General features: G+C 35.3%; 1 protein-coding gene across 2 annotated transcripts in view; it reads left to right on the forward strand.

Moving 5' to 3' along the window:
• The window catches only part of IGF1 (insulin like growth factor 1), a 47,830-nt gene extending 37,534 nt beyond the window's left edge, over positions 1–10,296 (forward strand). Inside the window, exons 3-4 of one of the 2 annotated variants that reach the window (XM_009913912.2) lie at positions 1,960–2,141; positions 9,877–10,296. In XM_009913912.2, coding sequence (XP_009912214.1) covers positions 1,960–2,141; positions 9,877–9,936 — 242 coding nt within the window. In that variant the 3' untranslated portion in view covers positions 9,937–10,296. Of the gene's footprint in view, positions 1–1,959; positions 4,507–9,876 lie in introns of those variants that run through there. The other variant, XM_069807458.1, reaches the window with a different exon arrangement.
• Positions 10,297–18,511: the final 8,215 nt, after the last annotated feature.

Genomic DNA, 18,511 nt, shown 5'->3' on the forward strand with positions numbered 1-18,511 from the left:
AGAAAAATCTCCAGGAAAAAGCTTGTACTTTATATTGTAATTCAGTGAGTGAAAATAGTCTGGGGAAAAAAAAAAAAACAAACTCTGTCTTAGTATTTATAATACTTTTCAGTGATACACAGAAAACAACACACACACACACACACACACGCACACAGACAAATCAAAATATTACTGTAATCTACTCTTGGCTGGCTGTTCTGTTTAGTCTTATGAAACAAATAATTTAGCAGGCAATGTACAGTATAGAGGCCCTCAGTGGATTGCAATATACTAAGTAAGCATGTTTTTCTTTTTGTTTAACTTATAGTCCCTGGAAAAAAAGACATTTAAAAACCTATTGTCTGGGTTTATAAAGCTCATAGGGATAGTTAGTTCTTAGCTGACTGTATTGCTGGCTAAAATGTTAGACATACTTTACCACTAGAGGTCTTTTCATTTACGGATGTGCTAAGGCCTCAAGGGTTCTTCATCAGTGGACATATGTTTTAATCACAGAGAATTGCAAAATGCAGTGTTGTCTTCAAATTGACAACTGCAGGACAAGTATATGGCTATTAACCTAGAATTTGCTGTGTAAGCATTGGAGCCAATAATTTCCCAAAGAGAAACTGAATTTTCATCTTTTTTGATACCCTTATTCTTTATCTAGCTTGAGTAATTTCTTAAAAAGTAAATTCCTTCCAAAATCTGTGAATAACAGATTTTTGGTCTCAGTGATAAAAATGAAGGGGGGCGGGGGCGAGGGGGCAAGAAAAAATTGCTGACTAAATTGAGTTACTTCATTTTTTGGCTCTTGCTGCAATTTTCTTTCCTTTTTTTTCCACATTTTTGGGTTCTTAACCAATGTGGATCATTCTGTAAATGGAAACATTTAATGCTTAAAATGTCAAAACAAAACATTTAACCTTTACAAAATTTTACTGTCTGAAACCAAATTCCACCAGAATTTTAAAATAGATATAGTAAGTAAGCAACTACTTATTTTTGTGAATTTACTGTTCCTTCATTTCTAGTTAGTCATAACAGGGCAACTGAACATCCAACTGGGTTGCATACAAACAAGGCCAGGAAACAATGAGCCTGTAATCTTTGCATAGTATAGCAGAGAAATCAACAGTTACTAAAGAAATCATAAATCACTGGGAAAAAAGAGAAGAGTGTAAGAGTTCTATGAATGAAAACATCACCCTTTACTGGAGCTGAGTGAAAAAATATTTGCCAATCAAGTAGTTTGTACAGATGCCCAGTGCAAACACAAAACACAGAAAAGACCACATTATGTCAGTCCCATTTTCTGTCTTGTGCAAAGCTATAGAATATAAAATCTTCTGCTTTTATCTGTCCTATCGATCATCTTCCTATTTCTGCTGCATTTCATTGCTTACTTTTTTGCCTTATTTCCTGCTTCCCACTAGTTTTTGAGCTTGCAGATCTTGCAGCCTGTGCAGTTGTATACAGTATTTATTTCCCCTTTGGAACCCATTCTGACTTCACATAGTGGCTCAGTGTAGCCTTTTTCATTAGAAAACACTTGCCTACAACACAGGCATGATCTATGATCTTTAAACACCAGTCAGCTCAACAATCAGTTTTTATCCAAAAGCTAAAGGGCAAATTTCCTTTGCAAGGCTTCTAAATGCCAGATTTCAGCTTCCTCCCTCTCCATTTTAAATGCCAAGGCAGTTCAAGAAAATCTTTTAATACGTTTCTAAGAAGATACAACTTTGCTCAAATGCTTACATAGCAACCACCCATAGACAGAGATCAACGCTGGCCTTTTCCAGGAACATCTTTTGAACCTGTGTCTGAGAACAGGGTCTTATAACAGATACACACAGGCAGCTTCTACAACTGTCATTGGTGACTCAGTTAAAATAATGCAACTTAATATGATTGCTTCTGACATCTTTGCATTTTCTTTCTAACATAAAAACTTTCCATTTGTGTTTTGAATAGGTAAGCCTACAGGGTATGGATCCAGCAGTAGACGCTTACACCACAAGGGAATAGTGGATGAATGCTGCTTCCAGAGTTGTGACCTGAGGAGGCTGGAGATGTATTGTGCTCCAATAAAGCCACCTAAATCTGCACGCTCTGTACGTGCTCAGCGCCACACTGATATGCCAAAAGCACAAAAGGTAGGCCAGGCTGGAAAACAAAACAAAACAAAACGAAACAAAAAAACACACACAAAAAAACCCCAAATCCCTGCCTATTTTAGGGAAGGAAAAATCTATCAAGGCTGATAACATAGCAAACAACTGATGTGTTCTGCCTACTAGGGACACTAAGATTTAGTGGAGTTTTGGAAAATATTGTCCATGGTAGGAAATAAGTAAAAAATGGTGGGTTGTATCTAATTTCTTAGAACACTGAATAAAACATGGAATTGCTCAGCTAGTAGTTGTGAGGCTTTATCCTGCTACTGGGTAGTAAATGACAAGTGCTCACATCATTCAATCATAAATAGCACCTAAGACTTCTTTCAAAAGAGAAACCAAACACTGAATGTTTAACCACTGATCTATCCAGAACCTCCTCACTCATCCTTCCTTGTCAGGAAGAGGTAGAGTGAGTGATCAAGAGGGAAAACACAGTCTTCTGCTATTCATTTTATATGTAAATGAACAAATGATTTTTTTCTTTCCTCATTATTTTGGCCTTTTTTTTTTTTGTCTATCAGAACTAAATTAACTGGATAGTCACTGTAATCATTATATGCTTCATTTTAACTATTTAAAGTTTAATATGTATAATCTCCAAGCACTTCAAATATTCATTGGTATTATTTGTATAGTTGTGGAGTTCAGGGTATTCAGATTTTTGTTCCTGTCATACTAGATATATACTGTACATACATGTAGTTAAATCTCATCTCTCCTCAACAGAGCCTATAGTTCAGTAACCCATCTTAGACTAGGCTACCATTAAGCTCACGTCCAACTGTCTCTCCTGTTTGAGTTCTGAACATCTGTTTTACATGTTATCTGTCATCTGCTGTAAGCCTCTAGTGATATATTTTATTGCTGTTGACCCTGTCTGTCCTACACATATGTTGACTCCACTCCTGCAGTTATCTGAAAATTTTTTCTTATAAGAATGGAACTGCATGAAATCCTAAGATTTCATAGAAAGTCAGGAAACCAGCTATATATAGTAATTTCCTTAATATCACCTTTATGAAAAGAACAATTTTAATTGTTCCAGCATCCATTTCTTTTCCATAAGTCAATCCATAGAATGGAATCCTTTCACCTCTTCCTCAGGAGTTTTCAACCTTTTAAAGTAGTGGCTGTACGATTCCTCAGGGGAAGTATCACCTTAGCCATGAACACCTCAAAAGGCACACATGATGACGAGTGAAGTCTTCTTCAGGTAGAGCTCAACTATAGACAAGAAAACGATAGACAAGAAAACCCTGTGGTTCATTCCTATCCGGGCACACATAGATTTAAGGCTTGCGGGAGAAGAAGAAAACAGGCTTAGCCAGCAATCTGTGTGCTCCGTCCAATACTTGTTGCTAAGGTGATGGGTAAAACATTCTGTAACTTCAAGTAAAAGGAGACAAGATACCTGCCAGCTCTCTGATGGATCTCCACACCACTTTCCTTGGAGGGCTAAGGAATGATGTCATTCTTTAGGCAGCTGTCCTCTTCCCAGCTCAAAAGATAGGCAGGAAAGCACTTTTCTTACAAGCAGGAAGGAACAGAAGAAAGGCCTTGCATCTTTCTGCAGCAGCAGGGGAGGTAGTGTTCAAGAGGGAATACTGGAAGAAGAAAAAAAATTAGAAGGAGTATGTAGTAATTGAAAGAACCTAGCTGCAGAAGAAATCATCCGGGAAATTAAAAGGAGAAAAAATCAAGATGTGGAAAGGGCAGTAAAAGGACAGTGAGGAGCGGAGGAAAAGAAAGGGGAGGGAATTAGATCAGAGAGGTTGAGAAGATGAGAAATGTTGAAGAACTGAATGAACCATGGTGCATTACACAGAAAAGACAGGATTCTGAGAAGAGGGGAGAGAAAATAAAATTAGAGAAAAATTAATATTAAAGAAAACAACACCTTTAAAGAAAATGTATGTGAAAAGGAGGAGAGAGGTGAACAGAAGCAGAAAAATCATAAACGCTTCTTGATGGGAACTTGATAAAATAACAGAAATCTGATGGAAAAAACAGACTGAATTTTCATTAATATCTGTGGATGGAGAAAATTAGATTGAGGAAACAAAAATACAGAAGAGGTAGGAGAAACTTATTCAGATCTATGATAGATAAAAGGAAAATACAGGGAAGGGAAGAGAAGGGAAACAATTCATTAAGAAAAACTGTGTGAAACATCTCTGGTACATATTCTTATGTAATTATTTTTTCTTGCTTTTTGCAGTCAGCTGTACATGCCTCCATTAAGAAAGACAATGCTATGTTCATACTTTTTTCTTTGGATAGGCTCCCCCAATATGAATGCATTTAGCTAATTCATAGTGTTGATATGTCACTGATTTTAATTAAACAATTAATTATACTAAAGTAAAATTATTTTTCAGTTGAGCAATTTTTTTCTGCTTTAGTATATTTTTCTCTCAATATTATGTTATATATGAGACATATATCTTGTACATATAAAGTGAATATATATATATGTAAGATAATATATATGTCCTCTTTAATATTTTCTTATTTAGATACAAGATCTAAGGCAGGCTTAAGTGGTATACATAAGACATTGTACTGTTACTCTCAGATTCCATACACAATCAGTTCTTATGCTTTTCATACTTCTAATGTAATTTTTATGTGGCATCGCCTCATAACCTTTTTAATCAACAAATACAGGATATGGGGTTTAGTTTAAGTGTTTTTGTAAGTGGTCCACATTCCCAGTTCCTTGAGCAGATCATTCCTTCTATGCACAATTTGGTAGAATAACTTAGTTCAATGGCGCAGGGCTGTTCTGCTTAGAGGTTATGTTAATGCTGGTCTTTAGTCATTACATTACAAAAGTTGCTATGCTACACGCACAAATCTGAATGATGAGGGCCAGGCACTGAATGATTAATGTCAGCTGGGAACTCCAAAAATGCCTATCTGCTGCTATAAGGCCAACATTAAGAACTAGTTTTAATTCAATTACAGAGACTGTATGTGTAGAGTTTTATTTGTTTGTAGCTAATGAACAAAATATTTATTTCTCTATAAGACCAGTATTTGTTCTGTTCTAAGACCTTCACTTACAAATAAATATAAAAGTACATTGAAAAGTGAAAAATAAACACCTTGTTATTATATACTTAGGGTTATTATATAAACAGCATACTTCACAGATTCACAAAAAAAGAAATGAAGAAAGAAATCCAACCAACCTGGAGGATCTGTTGGTCTCTCATTTACTGATCACTCATCAATTATGCTCATCAGAAGGGTTTTGTTTACTTGCTTGCAATTTGAATACTCTGTTGAAAGCTTTCAGTAGAATTCTTACTGTTAAAAAATGAGAGATACTTAGGTTTTCCTCTTGCCAGAACTAATTAAAAAATAGGAAGTGATCAACTGCATGATACAAATCCATTATAAAATTCTACCTCAACTGCAGTTAGTTATGTATATGAGCAGAGATTATTAAAGAGGACACAACTTAATCATATGTCAGCATTTCTAAAGCCAAGAAAGATGTCCCTGATTTTTTAACAGAGAACAGGTGTGAAACCAAAGCACATTACAAATCAAGATTTTTTTTTAACCTAAAACTATAAGAATAATTGTTGACATTGCTTTCAGATTAAAATCTCATTTAGTGAGCAAATACATCAGCTCGTAAGGTAGGAGTAAGGAAAAGGGAGAAACTTTCAGTATTTGTGCTGGAAAGCAAAGTAATGGTTTCACCTATTTTTACACTAAGTTTATGTTTATAGTTCTAAACTGTGAAAGAGGAGCAAGGAGGGGAATTAAAGTTCTGTCTTCAGTGTACATGGTTCCATCTAGCTTTTCTTTCATTCTTTTCTTTCTCTTCTGAGAAATACTAACAAAAGTTTAGTCTATTTACCCTTAAGTGAATTAAGTTTTAACAGCAATTTGGGAAACCAGTGAATAGAACATCGAAAACCCCCTTGTTCTCTCTTCAAGCAAAGGAAATAATTGAGCAATTTCCACAACAATTGTGTATGTGAGGGAAGACTGACCTTTTTGAATGAAGCAGTGTCACAGAACCAGTGGCACAAAGTTCTTACCAATTTAAGGCTACAAGGTACCTTGAAAATTATTACATGAATGTGAACGCTGGTAAGGCTGATTTTAAAATCCAGTAAATAAAGAAGAGGGAAAGCAAAAAACCATAATGCCATGCCATCCCCTTGCACCCTGAGCAAAAGGACCAAAGAGGGGTACATCTTGATATAACTTTGCTCTTCCTCAGATTTTTAGTCCTTATTCTTCTTTAGGCCTCATATGTGGAAAATACACATAAATATACATATATACCACCAAAGTATCAATAGGAAGCAGATTGTCTCAAAAATCCTTTTCAGATTTTAGCTAATCTTCAAAATTTAAATAAATACTAAGTGGGACTAAGAGAGAGAGGGAAAAGATGTTAATATTTTTAGTTTAAGAAAAAGCCATTAAGAAAACAGAAAAAGTATAACTTTATTTCTCATTAATCTTTCTAAGATTGGCAGATTCTTTTGTATTTGGCTCAATATCAACTCACAGATACATTTACAGGCCAAAATATGCATAATGGCACTAATCCTAATTTCTACAGCCATGCCACATTACCAAGCCAATGGGGGAACCTTTAGGTGTACCAGATGGAAGAACTTGGCCTCTTCACTTCAGAAAACTATTTTCTCCCGTTGCTTACTTTCCAGCCCTGTTATGATGTTACTGATCACACTGCCCACAGAACTAAAAAGTTTTCAGAGACCCCAGGGAGTTCTTAGCTAAGATATCATGCCTGTTACTACAAACATTAGACTTTCCATTTATTACCAATAAAGCAAGAGACCTTTTAATGCCAATATGAGGTTTGAATGTCCAGCCTAATAGGATAAGAATGCTGCTGCATGCTTCCCAATACCCCTCCATCTTAGTCAAATGACCTTTACTATCACTGAGGTTGTCGTAATCCTTATGTTAATGCTGCCGTGTCTCCAAAGATCCATGCTTAAGGTGACAGGCTAGAAGTCTGCACTGCTCTGTTCCTGAACTGACTTATGCGAAGTTGACATTTGCACCTGCCACCTTAAAATGCTTATTGTCTTTGTCTGGATCTGAATATCAGTTCAGAGGATCTGATAATGAAACAAGCACCACAGATAACAATTTTATTTCTAATTACCTTTTTTTCAAAGACTTGAGAAATAAGGCAAGCTTTTCTATACCAGTGCAAATGCAGGTCTGAGAACCTGATTCAGGCATTCACACTGTTTTTTTTTCAATGGTCTCAACACTGCATACTTGAAAAAATGTGTTATGTGGGTCAAAGCATTTTCTGGCATGCATGTTACTGCTGCCACCACCAGTGCCACTTTGTAGTTATTCATCAAAATGCTGATTCCAAAGGAGAAACTGTTCTAAAAGTAACCTGCCCATCTTCCCTCAATTTCAAATCTAGCCTGTGTATTATGACAGCTCTTTTTCCATCTACATGTCAGTATTAAAAGCTATAACTGAAACCCTGCTGCATCTTAGTATTTGCTTTATTTGGATGATAAAACCATTTTAAAGTCAGGCAACAACAGCAGTGGAGAGAAAATATTTTCATTTGGGAAACATATAGTTAATTTTCAATCTAAGTATACTTTGAAAGCCACTGTAATGCAAAATGGCTGTTGTTTCATAATAAGGCTCTCACTGTCCATTTTATAGGTCATGAGTGTGCAGCTTTTAAGAATGTATGACTTTTTGCAACTAAAATGTAGCATATAACTTTTCCTATATGCTGGTAAACTCTCTTCAAAGAGGAGAACCTAGGGGCAGCACTGACCAGGATATTTTACTTTGTTGCCAGGAGGAAAAAAACCAGGGCAGATGAGTCCAGGAATTCCTGTTTTCTTAGTTCATTGCTACCAGTGTAAGCATTTGTAGCACTAAGCAGGATCCTTAACAGTGGTAGACTCCTGTGAAGTGCTGCAATGATGATTTTAGTGAAAATCAGTGCAATTTGAAGGGTTAATCCAGAATGAGTACTTCAGGGTGAAATCTAAGGTATAACTTAGGGAAAACTAAAGACAGAAAAGGTATTTTTTGAAAAGCTGCAAGAGAAACAGGTGATGGAACAGCAAAATTTTAATTTATGGATAAGGAGAGTTCTGTTGACATTTCTGTTTCTTTATTTGACCCGTGCTGAGGAAGCTATTCTATAGTGGTATTAGCAAAATTTGATGAAGACAAGCCAGTATCCTACTGAACTGATCACAGGAATAATGACTAGATGATTAATCTCTTCTTCCTCATTTAGTATTGCATTTCGGACTAAGAATGTCTAGAATGGCAGATTGCTAACAAAGACATTTCTTCATTATGAATACTTTGCTATTAACAAATTTGGCTTGTCAGTGATGATAAATCTTAGTTTGGCTCAATGTTTTACTTGTTGGTGGTATAATTAATTTAACAATTACAAATACTGCTTGGGGTTTTTTTATATTCTGAAAATAATAATTCAACTCATATCCATCAGAACCCAATCCAAAACCAGTGAAAATTAATAAGCTCTATGTGAGTTCAAGTTTTGTGATCCTTTGCCAGTTTCTGATTTATTTTGTGTTTAATAGATACTAGAGGCAAATGGAAAAGTTATATATAGAATAGTATTTTATATAGGAAATCATTTTTAAAAAGCCACAAAACTACTGTAATGCATCAAATCAGCTTCCATTTTCTTTCTGTCCATCAGAAAAGCAGGCAAAAATTTCATTACTTTTTAAATTTTAGAGATTACATTTCCTTTTTTTTTTTTAGGGTTTAAATAGCAGATAATGCAGTGGTAGAGCTGCATACACATGCCTCACCTTTCTCAAGGAGATTTTTTATTTTTGGCTTTTGTTAGAACAACAGACATGATTTCAGTTAACTGAGAATTTTAGTTCTGATGAGGATTATAAATATGGAGAGTCACTTAAGAATTCTGCCTCTAGTCTGGTACTGAATATGAAAAGATTTGGGCCCGGCTAATATTTACCAGCATGGCAAATAAGGAAATCAAACTGAAAGATCTATGCCACAACCACCACTGCTGCTGGAAACTGGCCTGTGCATAGAATGACAGTGAACCAAGGGCATTATTCATTCCAAAGCCCTCTCGATTTGCCTGGCACATCAACAGGTCTCTTTTTGAAAATAAAAATTATTTGGCTGCAGCTCCTGCAGTGAACCCACACTTTTTATCCTCCTAAATGCCTTATCCAACAAAAACCTTACACATCTAATATGCCATTTATGCAATATGTAGGTAACAGAGTCCCACTCAGCAGTTTTGAAAACCTCTGACCACTGGGTACCAAAGCCCAGGAGGCTCCATAAATCTTGCAGTTACAACTCTAAAGTTCCCTGGCCCCTAGACATCCTGCTTTTGCAAATGTCCTTGTTCTGAAAGAAAGAAAATCTTTGGTACCTACTGTGTGTCTAAGCCCATCCAGGTTCCAGTATGCAGATGTTTCCTCTGCCAAGATCAACAATGGCGGCAATCAAAGTGCTTATGCCTGAGAGAACGGGGAATTTAGTGTACAGAAGTTTTGTATAGTTAAGTTCTCTGTGAACTGGCAGAAGGGCTCTAACAATTCCAGCATTCAGGATAACTGTTTTCCCACTAATATGAATTTTGTGGTCATACAGCATGTTAAAACCTATCTGGAATAATTATTTTTTTCTACACCTTCAGGAAGTGCATTTGAAGAATACAAGTAGAGGGAACACAGGAAACAGAAACTACAGAATGTAAGAACATGCCATCCACAAGAATGAAGAATGAATGTGCCATCTGCAGGATACTTTGCTGTAAATAAATTATTTGTTAAACATTGGAAGACTTAAAAAACCCTATGGTTTAATAAGCTTGATGCAATCTCAACCAATGGGCATTCTCCCAGCGAACAATGCAACTAAACATTCCAATATTAAGTCTTTAGAGAACAGAACATTTTAACCAGCCCAGAGCTAAAAAATTCTGTGGTTGATATATTACTGTTTGTTAACCTGTTTTAAATGTCCTGCACAAAATCTCTTAAAGTCCTGTGCCCCTCAAAAGCCTACAAATTTATGGGCCTTTGATGGATCCAATTGCACTAAATTAACCTATGAACACTGGCTGCTGGAGTCATTCATCAGCCTTGTCTAAGTGGTGGTTTTTTTATTTGCACTTCTATACAAGCAACAGGCTGTTTGTTTTACAGTGTCTGATAACATTGTTTGTCTACCCCTTCATATTTGCACAGTTTGACATTCCCAGTAACAGCAGCAGTAAGGTAACATATACAGTTTTAAACATCCATTAATTCCATCTGTGGCATTTTGACAGAATATGGGTTATAGATGCATTTGTTTTAAGACAGTTTTATTTTTCCTTCTCTTGCAAAGATGCAGTTTATTGCAATTTGTGAGACAAAAGATTTTTAAAAGCAGTTAAAGCATACATAGGCTCTCAAACCATTAATGATTCTTCCAGGTAATTATTTTGCAACAGTATAGGTAACTTCTTTCTTCCTCCATATAATGCAGTATGTAAAATTTAGCATATCAATAATACACATATATCAAACAGTATGTAAAAATCTCTGTTTTATAGTACAATGGTGCTATTTTATAGTTTGTTACATGAAAGGGTCTGGCCAAAATGGTAATGGGTAAAAGCAAATATGAAAAGATCAAGCCAAAGATTAAATAACAAAATAGTTTTTAAAATACTCAGTTTAAATGAACTAAACCGGCTTCAGATTCCTTCATGGAAATAACTTTCCCATCTTCAAAAGAAAATTCAGATACATGTTTCCTTTCAGATGTTTGAATGGTGGTGTTTTCACTTACAGTTATGTGGAACACAAATTCATAGATGCCTAGGCCCAGAGAAGACAATTAGAAAAAACAGCCCTTAAATGACTTCAAAGGGTAGCCCATCAGGGCCTAAACCCTTCTGAAATATCAGCATTCTATTCAAAGGTAACAGAGGGTTACTCAAGTTCTCTGCCATTTTAATTCTTCCCACAATCAGACGTGACTAAATTGACTGTCAATTAGGCTGCTGCATCTCTCTGTAAATCAGAAAAGCTAATCTAATCACCAAATTACAGTGTGGAAAGAGTCCTCAAGAGGAGGTGAAGCATAACGTCCTTCAAACTGCTACTTACAATAGCCTTTCATGCACTCTTGTGGGAGACATATTTCTGGATAATCTCTGCCCTGTAACCTTGATAGGTACTGCACTGATTCTACCTTGACTGACGCTGTGTCCTACGCTCCGTTTCTGTCAATCAACTCAGTGCTAGATCAGCCATGCAGTACAGGGGGATAGGTAGCCAACAGTGTCCCAAGGCGAGGAATAAACTTCTTTGTGAGAGAAGGGAAGAGAGGACAGAGGAGAATGCACTGTTCCACCCCATCCAGAACTGCAATGTGGTTCCACTCAACTTCTTCCCCCCATTCCCCTGCACGCAGTAAGCTCAGACAAGGGATGAGGTACCCCTTGGTCAGCCCGAAGGAGGGCAAGGAGAGTACTGTATGAAGGGAGCAATTACGGAGATGTTAATTTAGATCTGTAAAGGGAGTATCTCTTTTTAAAGGCTCAAATCTGCCTTACTTTCTACTACATCCATGGGAGTAAATGACTGAACTATTGATTACAACACAAGAGAAGAATCTCTGCAGGCTGCATATTGTACAGCTCCTCAGTTGTTTCTTGTGAAACAGACAGGAAAGGTAGGTTTTAAAAGTCTAACAAATTATTCTAGTTCCTTTTTTATTCCCATAGAAAATTTGGGGTTTGTATTTTTTCCAAGGGAAGTGCAACATATTCCTATGCAATTCGTTAAACCCTCCGCTTTCTGAGATGCATATTTACATGCACAATAGGCTGCTATTGCAATGTAAAAGCAGAACAGTAAATGAATAAAAAGAATATTTCACAGCTGCCACTGACTGAGATAGTTATGTTGAAAAAGGAAGAAAGTACAAGGAAACAGATGAGGAAACTAACCTAAATTATTTACCACCAATTCAACAAACAGGTAGCAATTCTGATATTTATCGCAGCTCTTACAGGCCTTTTTTTGGCAGAGGGGATGGAGAGGGAAGCATTTTTACTTCAATGGCTGTTCAGAATTCTGAAATTCATTCTAAGAATAAGCCATTATTTTGATGCTTCCACAGACATAATACATATTTCCATTTTGTGTCCCATGACTTTCTCTGTCCTCTACCTCCTCTGAAGTTCTAAGGGAAGGAGGGAAAGATGTAAGCACAAAAAGCAATTTGTAGATCTCTGTGGTGGCAAGTTACTTCGTAGCTAACATTCTACTGATGCTCTGTTAACATAACTGAATAACCATACATCATTGTGCTATTTAATTCTTGTAAATTAATTCAAATTTTGGTCTTATTTTGGGATTCATGCACTCACATTCATGCCACCATATTTCCCCTGTTGAGAGATCATAATTAGAAAATGTCACTCATAGACAGCAATACCTAACATCAGAGCTTGACTACCTAAACAAATTAGAACAATTCTTGAAAGAAACGACAATAAATAATGAATAGCTACAAGCTTCAAAGGCAATGCTTTGCTTTACTAGAGAACAAATGGTATCACAAAATAGAGAGTAGCTCCACCACCATAGAGGAGAGAAATGCATGGATGGGAAATGCATACTTGTATAAGAAAACTCCAGTCATATGGCAGGGAGCACATGATATACCAGTCAGTGTGAAAGATAAAGGGCTGCATTAGCTTAGTAATCTCAATAAATCCGCTACTTAAAGAAGTTGAAGCATGAGACAAAACATCTCCCTCCCAAAAGTACAAAATAGTCTGGCTTGAAAAACTTCTAATTAGAGAAATTGAAGGGTTCAGCTGGATTTTCAAAAGCACTCCAGATATTTAGGAACAGGGCTCCCACTGGATGCCATTGATACTCATAAATCACTTAAGTGGTAAAGAAAATCCCACTCCCCATCCTTCCATATCACGTAAATCACATGACAGAAGTCACAGATTTTTGCATTCTAGAACAGACATAAAACTCCAATTATTACACAGAATGTCACTGAAGTGCAGAAGTAAAAAAGTGAATTAAGCCTCATTACTTTCAGTTAGTTCAAAAAGGACGCAGATCTAAACCCACTGAAGTTAATATATCTCTTTCATCAAGGTAGCGAAATTTGAGTCTCATCTCCGTAGTAACAATAATTAATTGTTAAGCGTTTAAACAGAAAAGGTATAAATTCTATATTCTGCTCAAAATGTACTTACAAACCTACACTTATATTTGTGTGAAAGACTTGTATGAGGCTCATTTGTACCATCCAGTCAAGAGAGAAAAGATAATCAAATAAGGGAATATTGCGTTCAGTCCCTGTAGGTACCTTAAAGTAGGCACCTTTTGCCCGAGACAGATTACAGTCAATTTTTAAGATCAAAGGGTAACTTAGTGGTAGGCTTTCTTTACAGAAGTGAATTCCATACACAACTAGTAACTGTGTTCAGTTGCCCCATGAGCTGTTTGTTGACCTAGTATCGATGGTTAAAGTTGATTAATGAAGGCTCTAGGCCAAGCACTGTGTCTTCTTGGCTCTCCATTTTAACAAGCACATGCGTGATAAGACAAGTTCAGAAAAGTGTATGCATATTTGCTTTACCTCTTACTGGTTTGGCCAACAATGCCAAAGTGGTGCTATTGTTTTGTTTAAGAAAGTACTTGACTAAAATATAAAAGAAAGCATAAATATTTTTTTAATGTATGAAAATGACAATTATATAGGTATGGTTATTAAAATAGAAGTACAACTAGCCATAACTTTTCAACTTTTTGTCACTCAGTAATGGCAAAGAAATCTTAAATCAGTGGAGATGGGGCAGGAATAAGAGTCAAAATGCCACAAAGTTTTGTAGACTTGAAATGCAATTCTGAATCTTTACTCCAAGTCAGAAATACAGATGAAGACAAGCATTTAAAATCAGGGAACAATGGATATAACTGAAAGCCTGTTCAAATTAATGCAAGTCCTATATCATACCAAAGATTTTTAAGCCACACTCTAGCATGAAAGCAGCATAGAGTTTGGCTTAAAGTCAGTGGCATGATATAATTGAGATTTTCATTGATCACACATTTTTATTTTTACCTGATTACCTTCTCTCTCATGGCATGCCCCCCAAAATTCAATAATCTTAAAAAAACCCCACAAAACCCAGAAAGAAATGCATCTGATTTTAACAAGGAATGAAAAAATAAATATTCCTAACATGAAACTGATGCTATTTGTAATTCTCACCAGTTTCAAATGTGAGAAAAAGTTGAAATACATGGCTAACAGTCTGTGAATTTTTTTTTAACTTTATGTGGTCACTATGAACATCCTGATGTGCAAAATTTCACATTTCATTGTTTTGTTTTAAAATGATGGTAAGTTAAGCCCAAATAGAGATTCTTGGAACCTATAGGCTAGATAGAATACTTATGTTCTGATGAAGGTATAATCAATATATTTAAAATGTTTTATTTTTAGTCAGAAAAGGAATAGTAATAATTTATTTGGGGACTCAACCTATACTGGTCCCTCTTTTAAGGATACTGTTCAGTGCAAACAAGTCTTCCAAATGCCAAACTTCTATTCAAAACCAACATTCATTCCTCCCTCCCCCCAGCAAACCTAGCTAAAACAGTATTGCAGCATATTTTATTGTTTGTCTGTGTGTTTGGGGGGTGGTGGTGGTGGTGTGTTTTATTTTGATTCACTTTGTTTTGATTTGGGGGGCAGGGGTAAGGAGGAGGAGATGAGGCTTTCAAGTGATTAAGATTTTTTCCTCTCGGGTACAATCCACAAAAAATAAAGAATTTGCCTTGATGAGCTTACTAATTATCCAATTCATCTGTGGAAGTAGCATTAAGTAAAGCAACTAGATTAAAGTTGTCTTGAAAGAAGGAAAAATGTTATTAACACAAAGTTTTTACTCATTGTGATCCTACACTATACATTTTGCTTTTCACAGCATTGGAATATTCTACTGGACTATAACTGTCCAAACACACAGTATCTGATATATATAAAGCTTCTTTGATTTTTTACATGAAGGATGTTATGGGAATATCTGAAACTTGATTACATATAGTACAGTATGGAGATACCAGTCTAGCAGAGACCAAAACTAGAAGGACCTCCCTGATGCTTACATTAGGAAATCTTATACTAGTTGCATAAAGGGTGTGTGTATGTATATATAGATATATACATATATAGAGACATATGTATGTATATGTGTATATATATAAAATGTTATAATGTGTGCACATGTATATTATGCTTTTCTTCTTTTTCCTCTTAAGTAAAATTTAAACTTCTTGCTTTTTACACATTATTTCTCATGGATTATATTCAATAATCCAACTGGAATCTAACTTTAGAAGAACATTGTATAATATGGGTGTCACAAATCCACCTAAAGAAACAACCTGATTTTTAAATCATAAGACACTTTGTTGTCATCAGGCAAATTTATTTATCTGTTTAAGCAGAGACATAAAATACTAACTCTGAGGGCCTTATTATGAAAACATTGATTTTAAAATTTTCTTTTATTTCATTTTTCTCCAGATAACTTCTGTTAAGTGAGATTTTTTTAAGTGTAAGCATCCCTTCAAAGTAAGAGCAATGGGTAATATAAACAGAGAAGAATGAAAATTTCTGTCATTTAATATCATTTCAATTATTCATAAATTAGATGGGTTTTGTAAGAATAATTCATGCCTCTCTATAGTACCCTTAACTATTTCAGAAGTGGAAAAGACTTAGCACTGTAAACTCCTATATCCCAAATTATTTATAATAATTTTTGATTTCTCTATATTCTTCAGTAACTTTTTGTTTTGCCAGCTTGGTTCACAAAAGTCATAAAAAGCACCAACATGATGATACTTCTGCTGCTAAACATCCTTTCCCACAAATATTTAACATACATACACCCACCTACAACATTTACATGTTCACACTTGATTGAAGTTCTTAAGAAACATCACAAATATAGTTGAGAGATTTTTTTTCACATTTGAAAGGTATGAACCATTTTTTAACTAAATCAAAAACATTCCTTCTTATTGTATTTTACATTCATTAGTATAATCTCATTCCTCTAAAGCAACTACAAAATACCTGCAGAACAAAAAGGACTCTATCTTGATAAATAGGATCATGCTTCATGTACTCGTGTTAAAAAAAAGGTTTAACCAGATAACTATATTTACAACTGATTCAATGAAATTCATCTTTTGTAGTGAAATATTTAACTTCGTACATTTTAAAATCAAATTAATATTCACTCTTCCTGGTTCACTGGCATTAACCCTGTTTATGGCATGAAAAAGCCCACTTTAACAATGATCAAAGACAAAGAATCCAAGACCGATAGACTAAAGTGCTACCAGTGAAAGAGGTACAGTGTCCTTATTTTGTGCACAGGGATGAATTCCATCTTTTTTTTTTCTTTTTTTTAGATTAGAATTTCAAATCAAATTGATATAAATACTGTATAAGAATTATAATACTCTTCATTATTTCCACTTAGAGACAAGTTTGAATATAATAAAGCACATGCAAGTTACACTGCATGATACAGTATATAAATCTTACCTTTTCATTTATTAACATTTCTAAGGAATTAGTTCAACTGAATTCTATAGAAATCCTGTGCAAGATGAAAAAAACAATTATTAAAAGTGTATAATGATAATAGTTGCCTGATTAAACTAAGTCTCATCAAACATGAGTCATAAAATGCTCCACTGAAAGTATACTAGTACTTCATAATGTTCTGAACAGCTTCACCTGTAGTCTGATATTTCACATTGCTTTTATCAGAATGCGATGGGTCTGTTTTATAGTTTCTTAATCCTTGGAGTCTTTGGGTTGAATATTAAACATGTTTAGCAAGCCTCAGGATTTTAGGAAACAAAGTAGAAGAAGCAGCACCACCTGCTGCTGATAATCAAATCATGTATGAGCTTTCTCTCCTCCCAAATTATCTCCAAAGCCACCCAGAAGTGCTAAATGAAGAGATCAATAGCACTTGGTTTCCAGGACAGCCTTTCCAATAGGAATAATAACTGTCCTCCCTTTCTTCACTGTTGGACTTCAATTGGTATCCTGACTAAAACTGGGGTTTCCATGATGCAAGCATGAATGTGGATACATGAATTTCTGATTTCACTACTGAATAATGCTACTATTAACATTTCAAGTCATTATAACCAAACAGTGACAAGTGTTAAATGTTCATTCACTAAAAACCATTTAAACTCTCTATTAAAGTTCTAACTGGATTTATTCTTTCTTTTTTATTTTCTTGTGCTTACTCATAATACAATGTCACTACTTGATGACAAATAATATTTCATACTGTGTATGTAACATCATTGTGTTGCAGAATCCCCCAAATACCTCAACAATGTCTTTGTTGCGCTATTCTCCCCATTTAGCACTTACAAGCTTTTCTAGTAACAACCAATAAATCAAAAAACAGAGCTCTTAATATGTACAAATATAAAAGAAATCAAGAATTTTTGCTAGTTTGCAGTTCATGTAATGCCATCTTGACCATTCTCTTCCCCTCTCTCTACGAGCTGTCTAGAACAGTAAACTTTGCTCCATAAATAATAGTGTATTCATGCTTTTAAAGGCTTTTATATGCATTTATGGTAGGTAAAGGTTGGAAGAGGTAGCTGACTGATTTTCACTTTTATCTATCTACTTTGATTTCAGTAAAGGGCTTTGTCACTCTGTATACATAAAGGCTAATGCACCCTTTGGTTTGTAGAATGTACTGAAATGTTTGCAACCCTCTTGGTATCAGGTCCAAAATGTGAAGCATTACTGTTAAGAGGGTATCTTTCTAATGTATTTGTATGTATAGTTTACACCTCTGTGAGGTCTAATAAAGGATTATGGTTAATAAAAAATGCGTTGAAAATTCCTCATCCACATAGATTTTGCAGTAATTTGCATTCTTCCTTTCTGTTCCCTGATAATATACATTTCAATTCTCAGAATACACCAAAATCAGGACATACCTGAACAGGATGAGCCGGCTTCAATCTGAAGATAGGACTGATGTGGAAAGTTAACTAGTGGCTCAAGAGCCTTGATACAATGAAGTGTCAGCAGAAGGAATTATGGAACCTATAGACAAAATTAATAGTAATGAATGACCAGGAACAAACCATATTCACTCACAGATAAAGATATCTGAACCCTGGTATACAGCCACTCACTCAAAAGTTCCTTGCTATATGAAAACTAGGTAGTATCTAATG

The sequence above is a fragment of the Haliaeetus albicilla genome, chromosome 19 (genome assembly GCF_947461875.1).
Source record: "Haliaeetus albicilla chromosome 19, bHalAlb1.1, whole genome shotgun sequence".
Taxonomy (NCBI): domain Eukaryota; kingdom Metazoa; phylum Chordata; class Aves; order Accipitriformes; family Accipitridae; genus Haliaeetus; species Haliaeetus albicilla.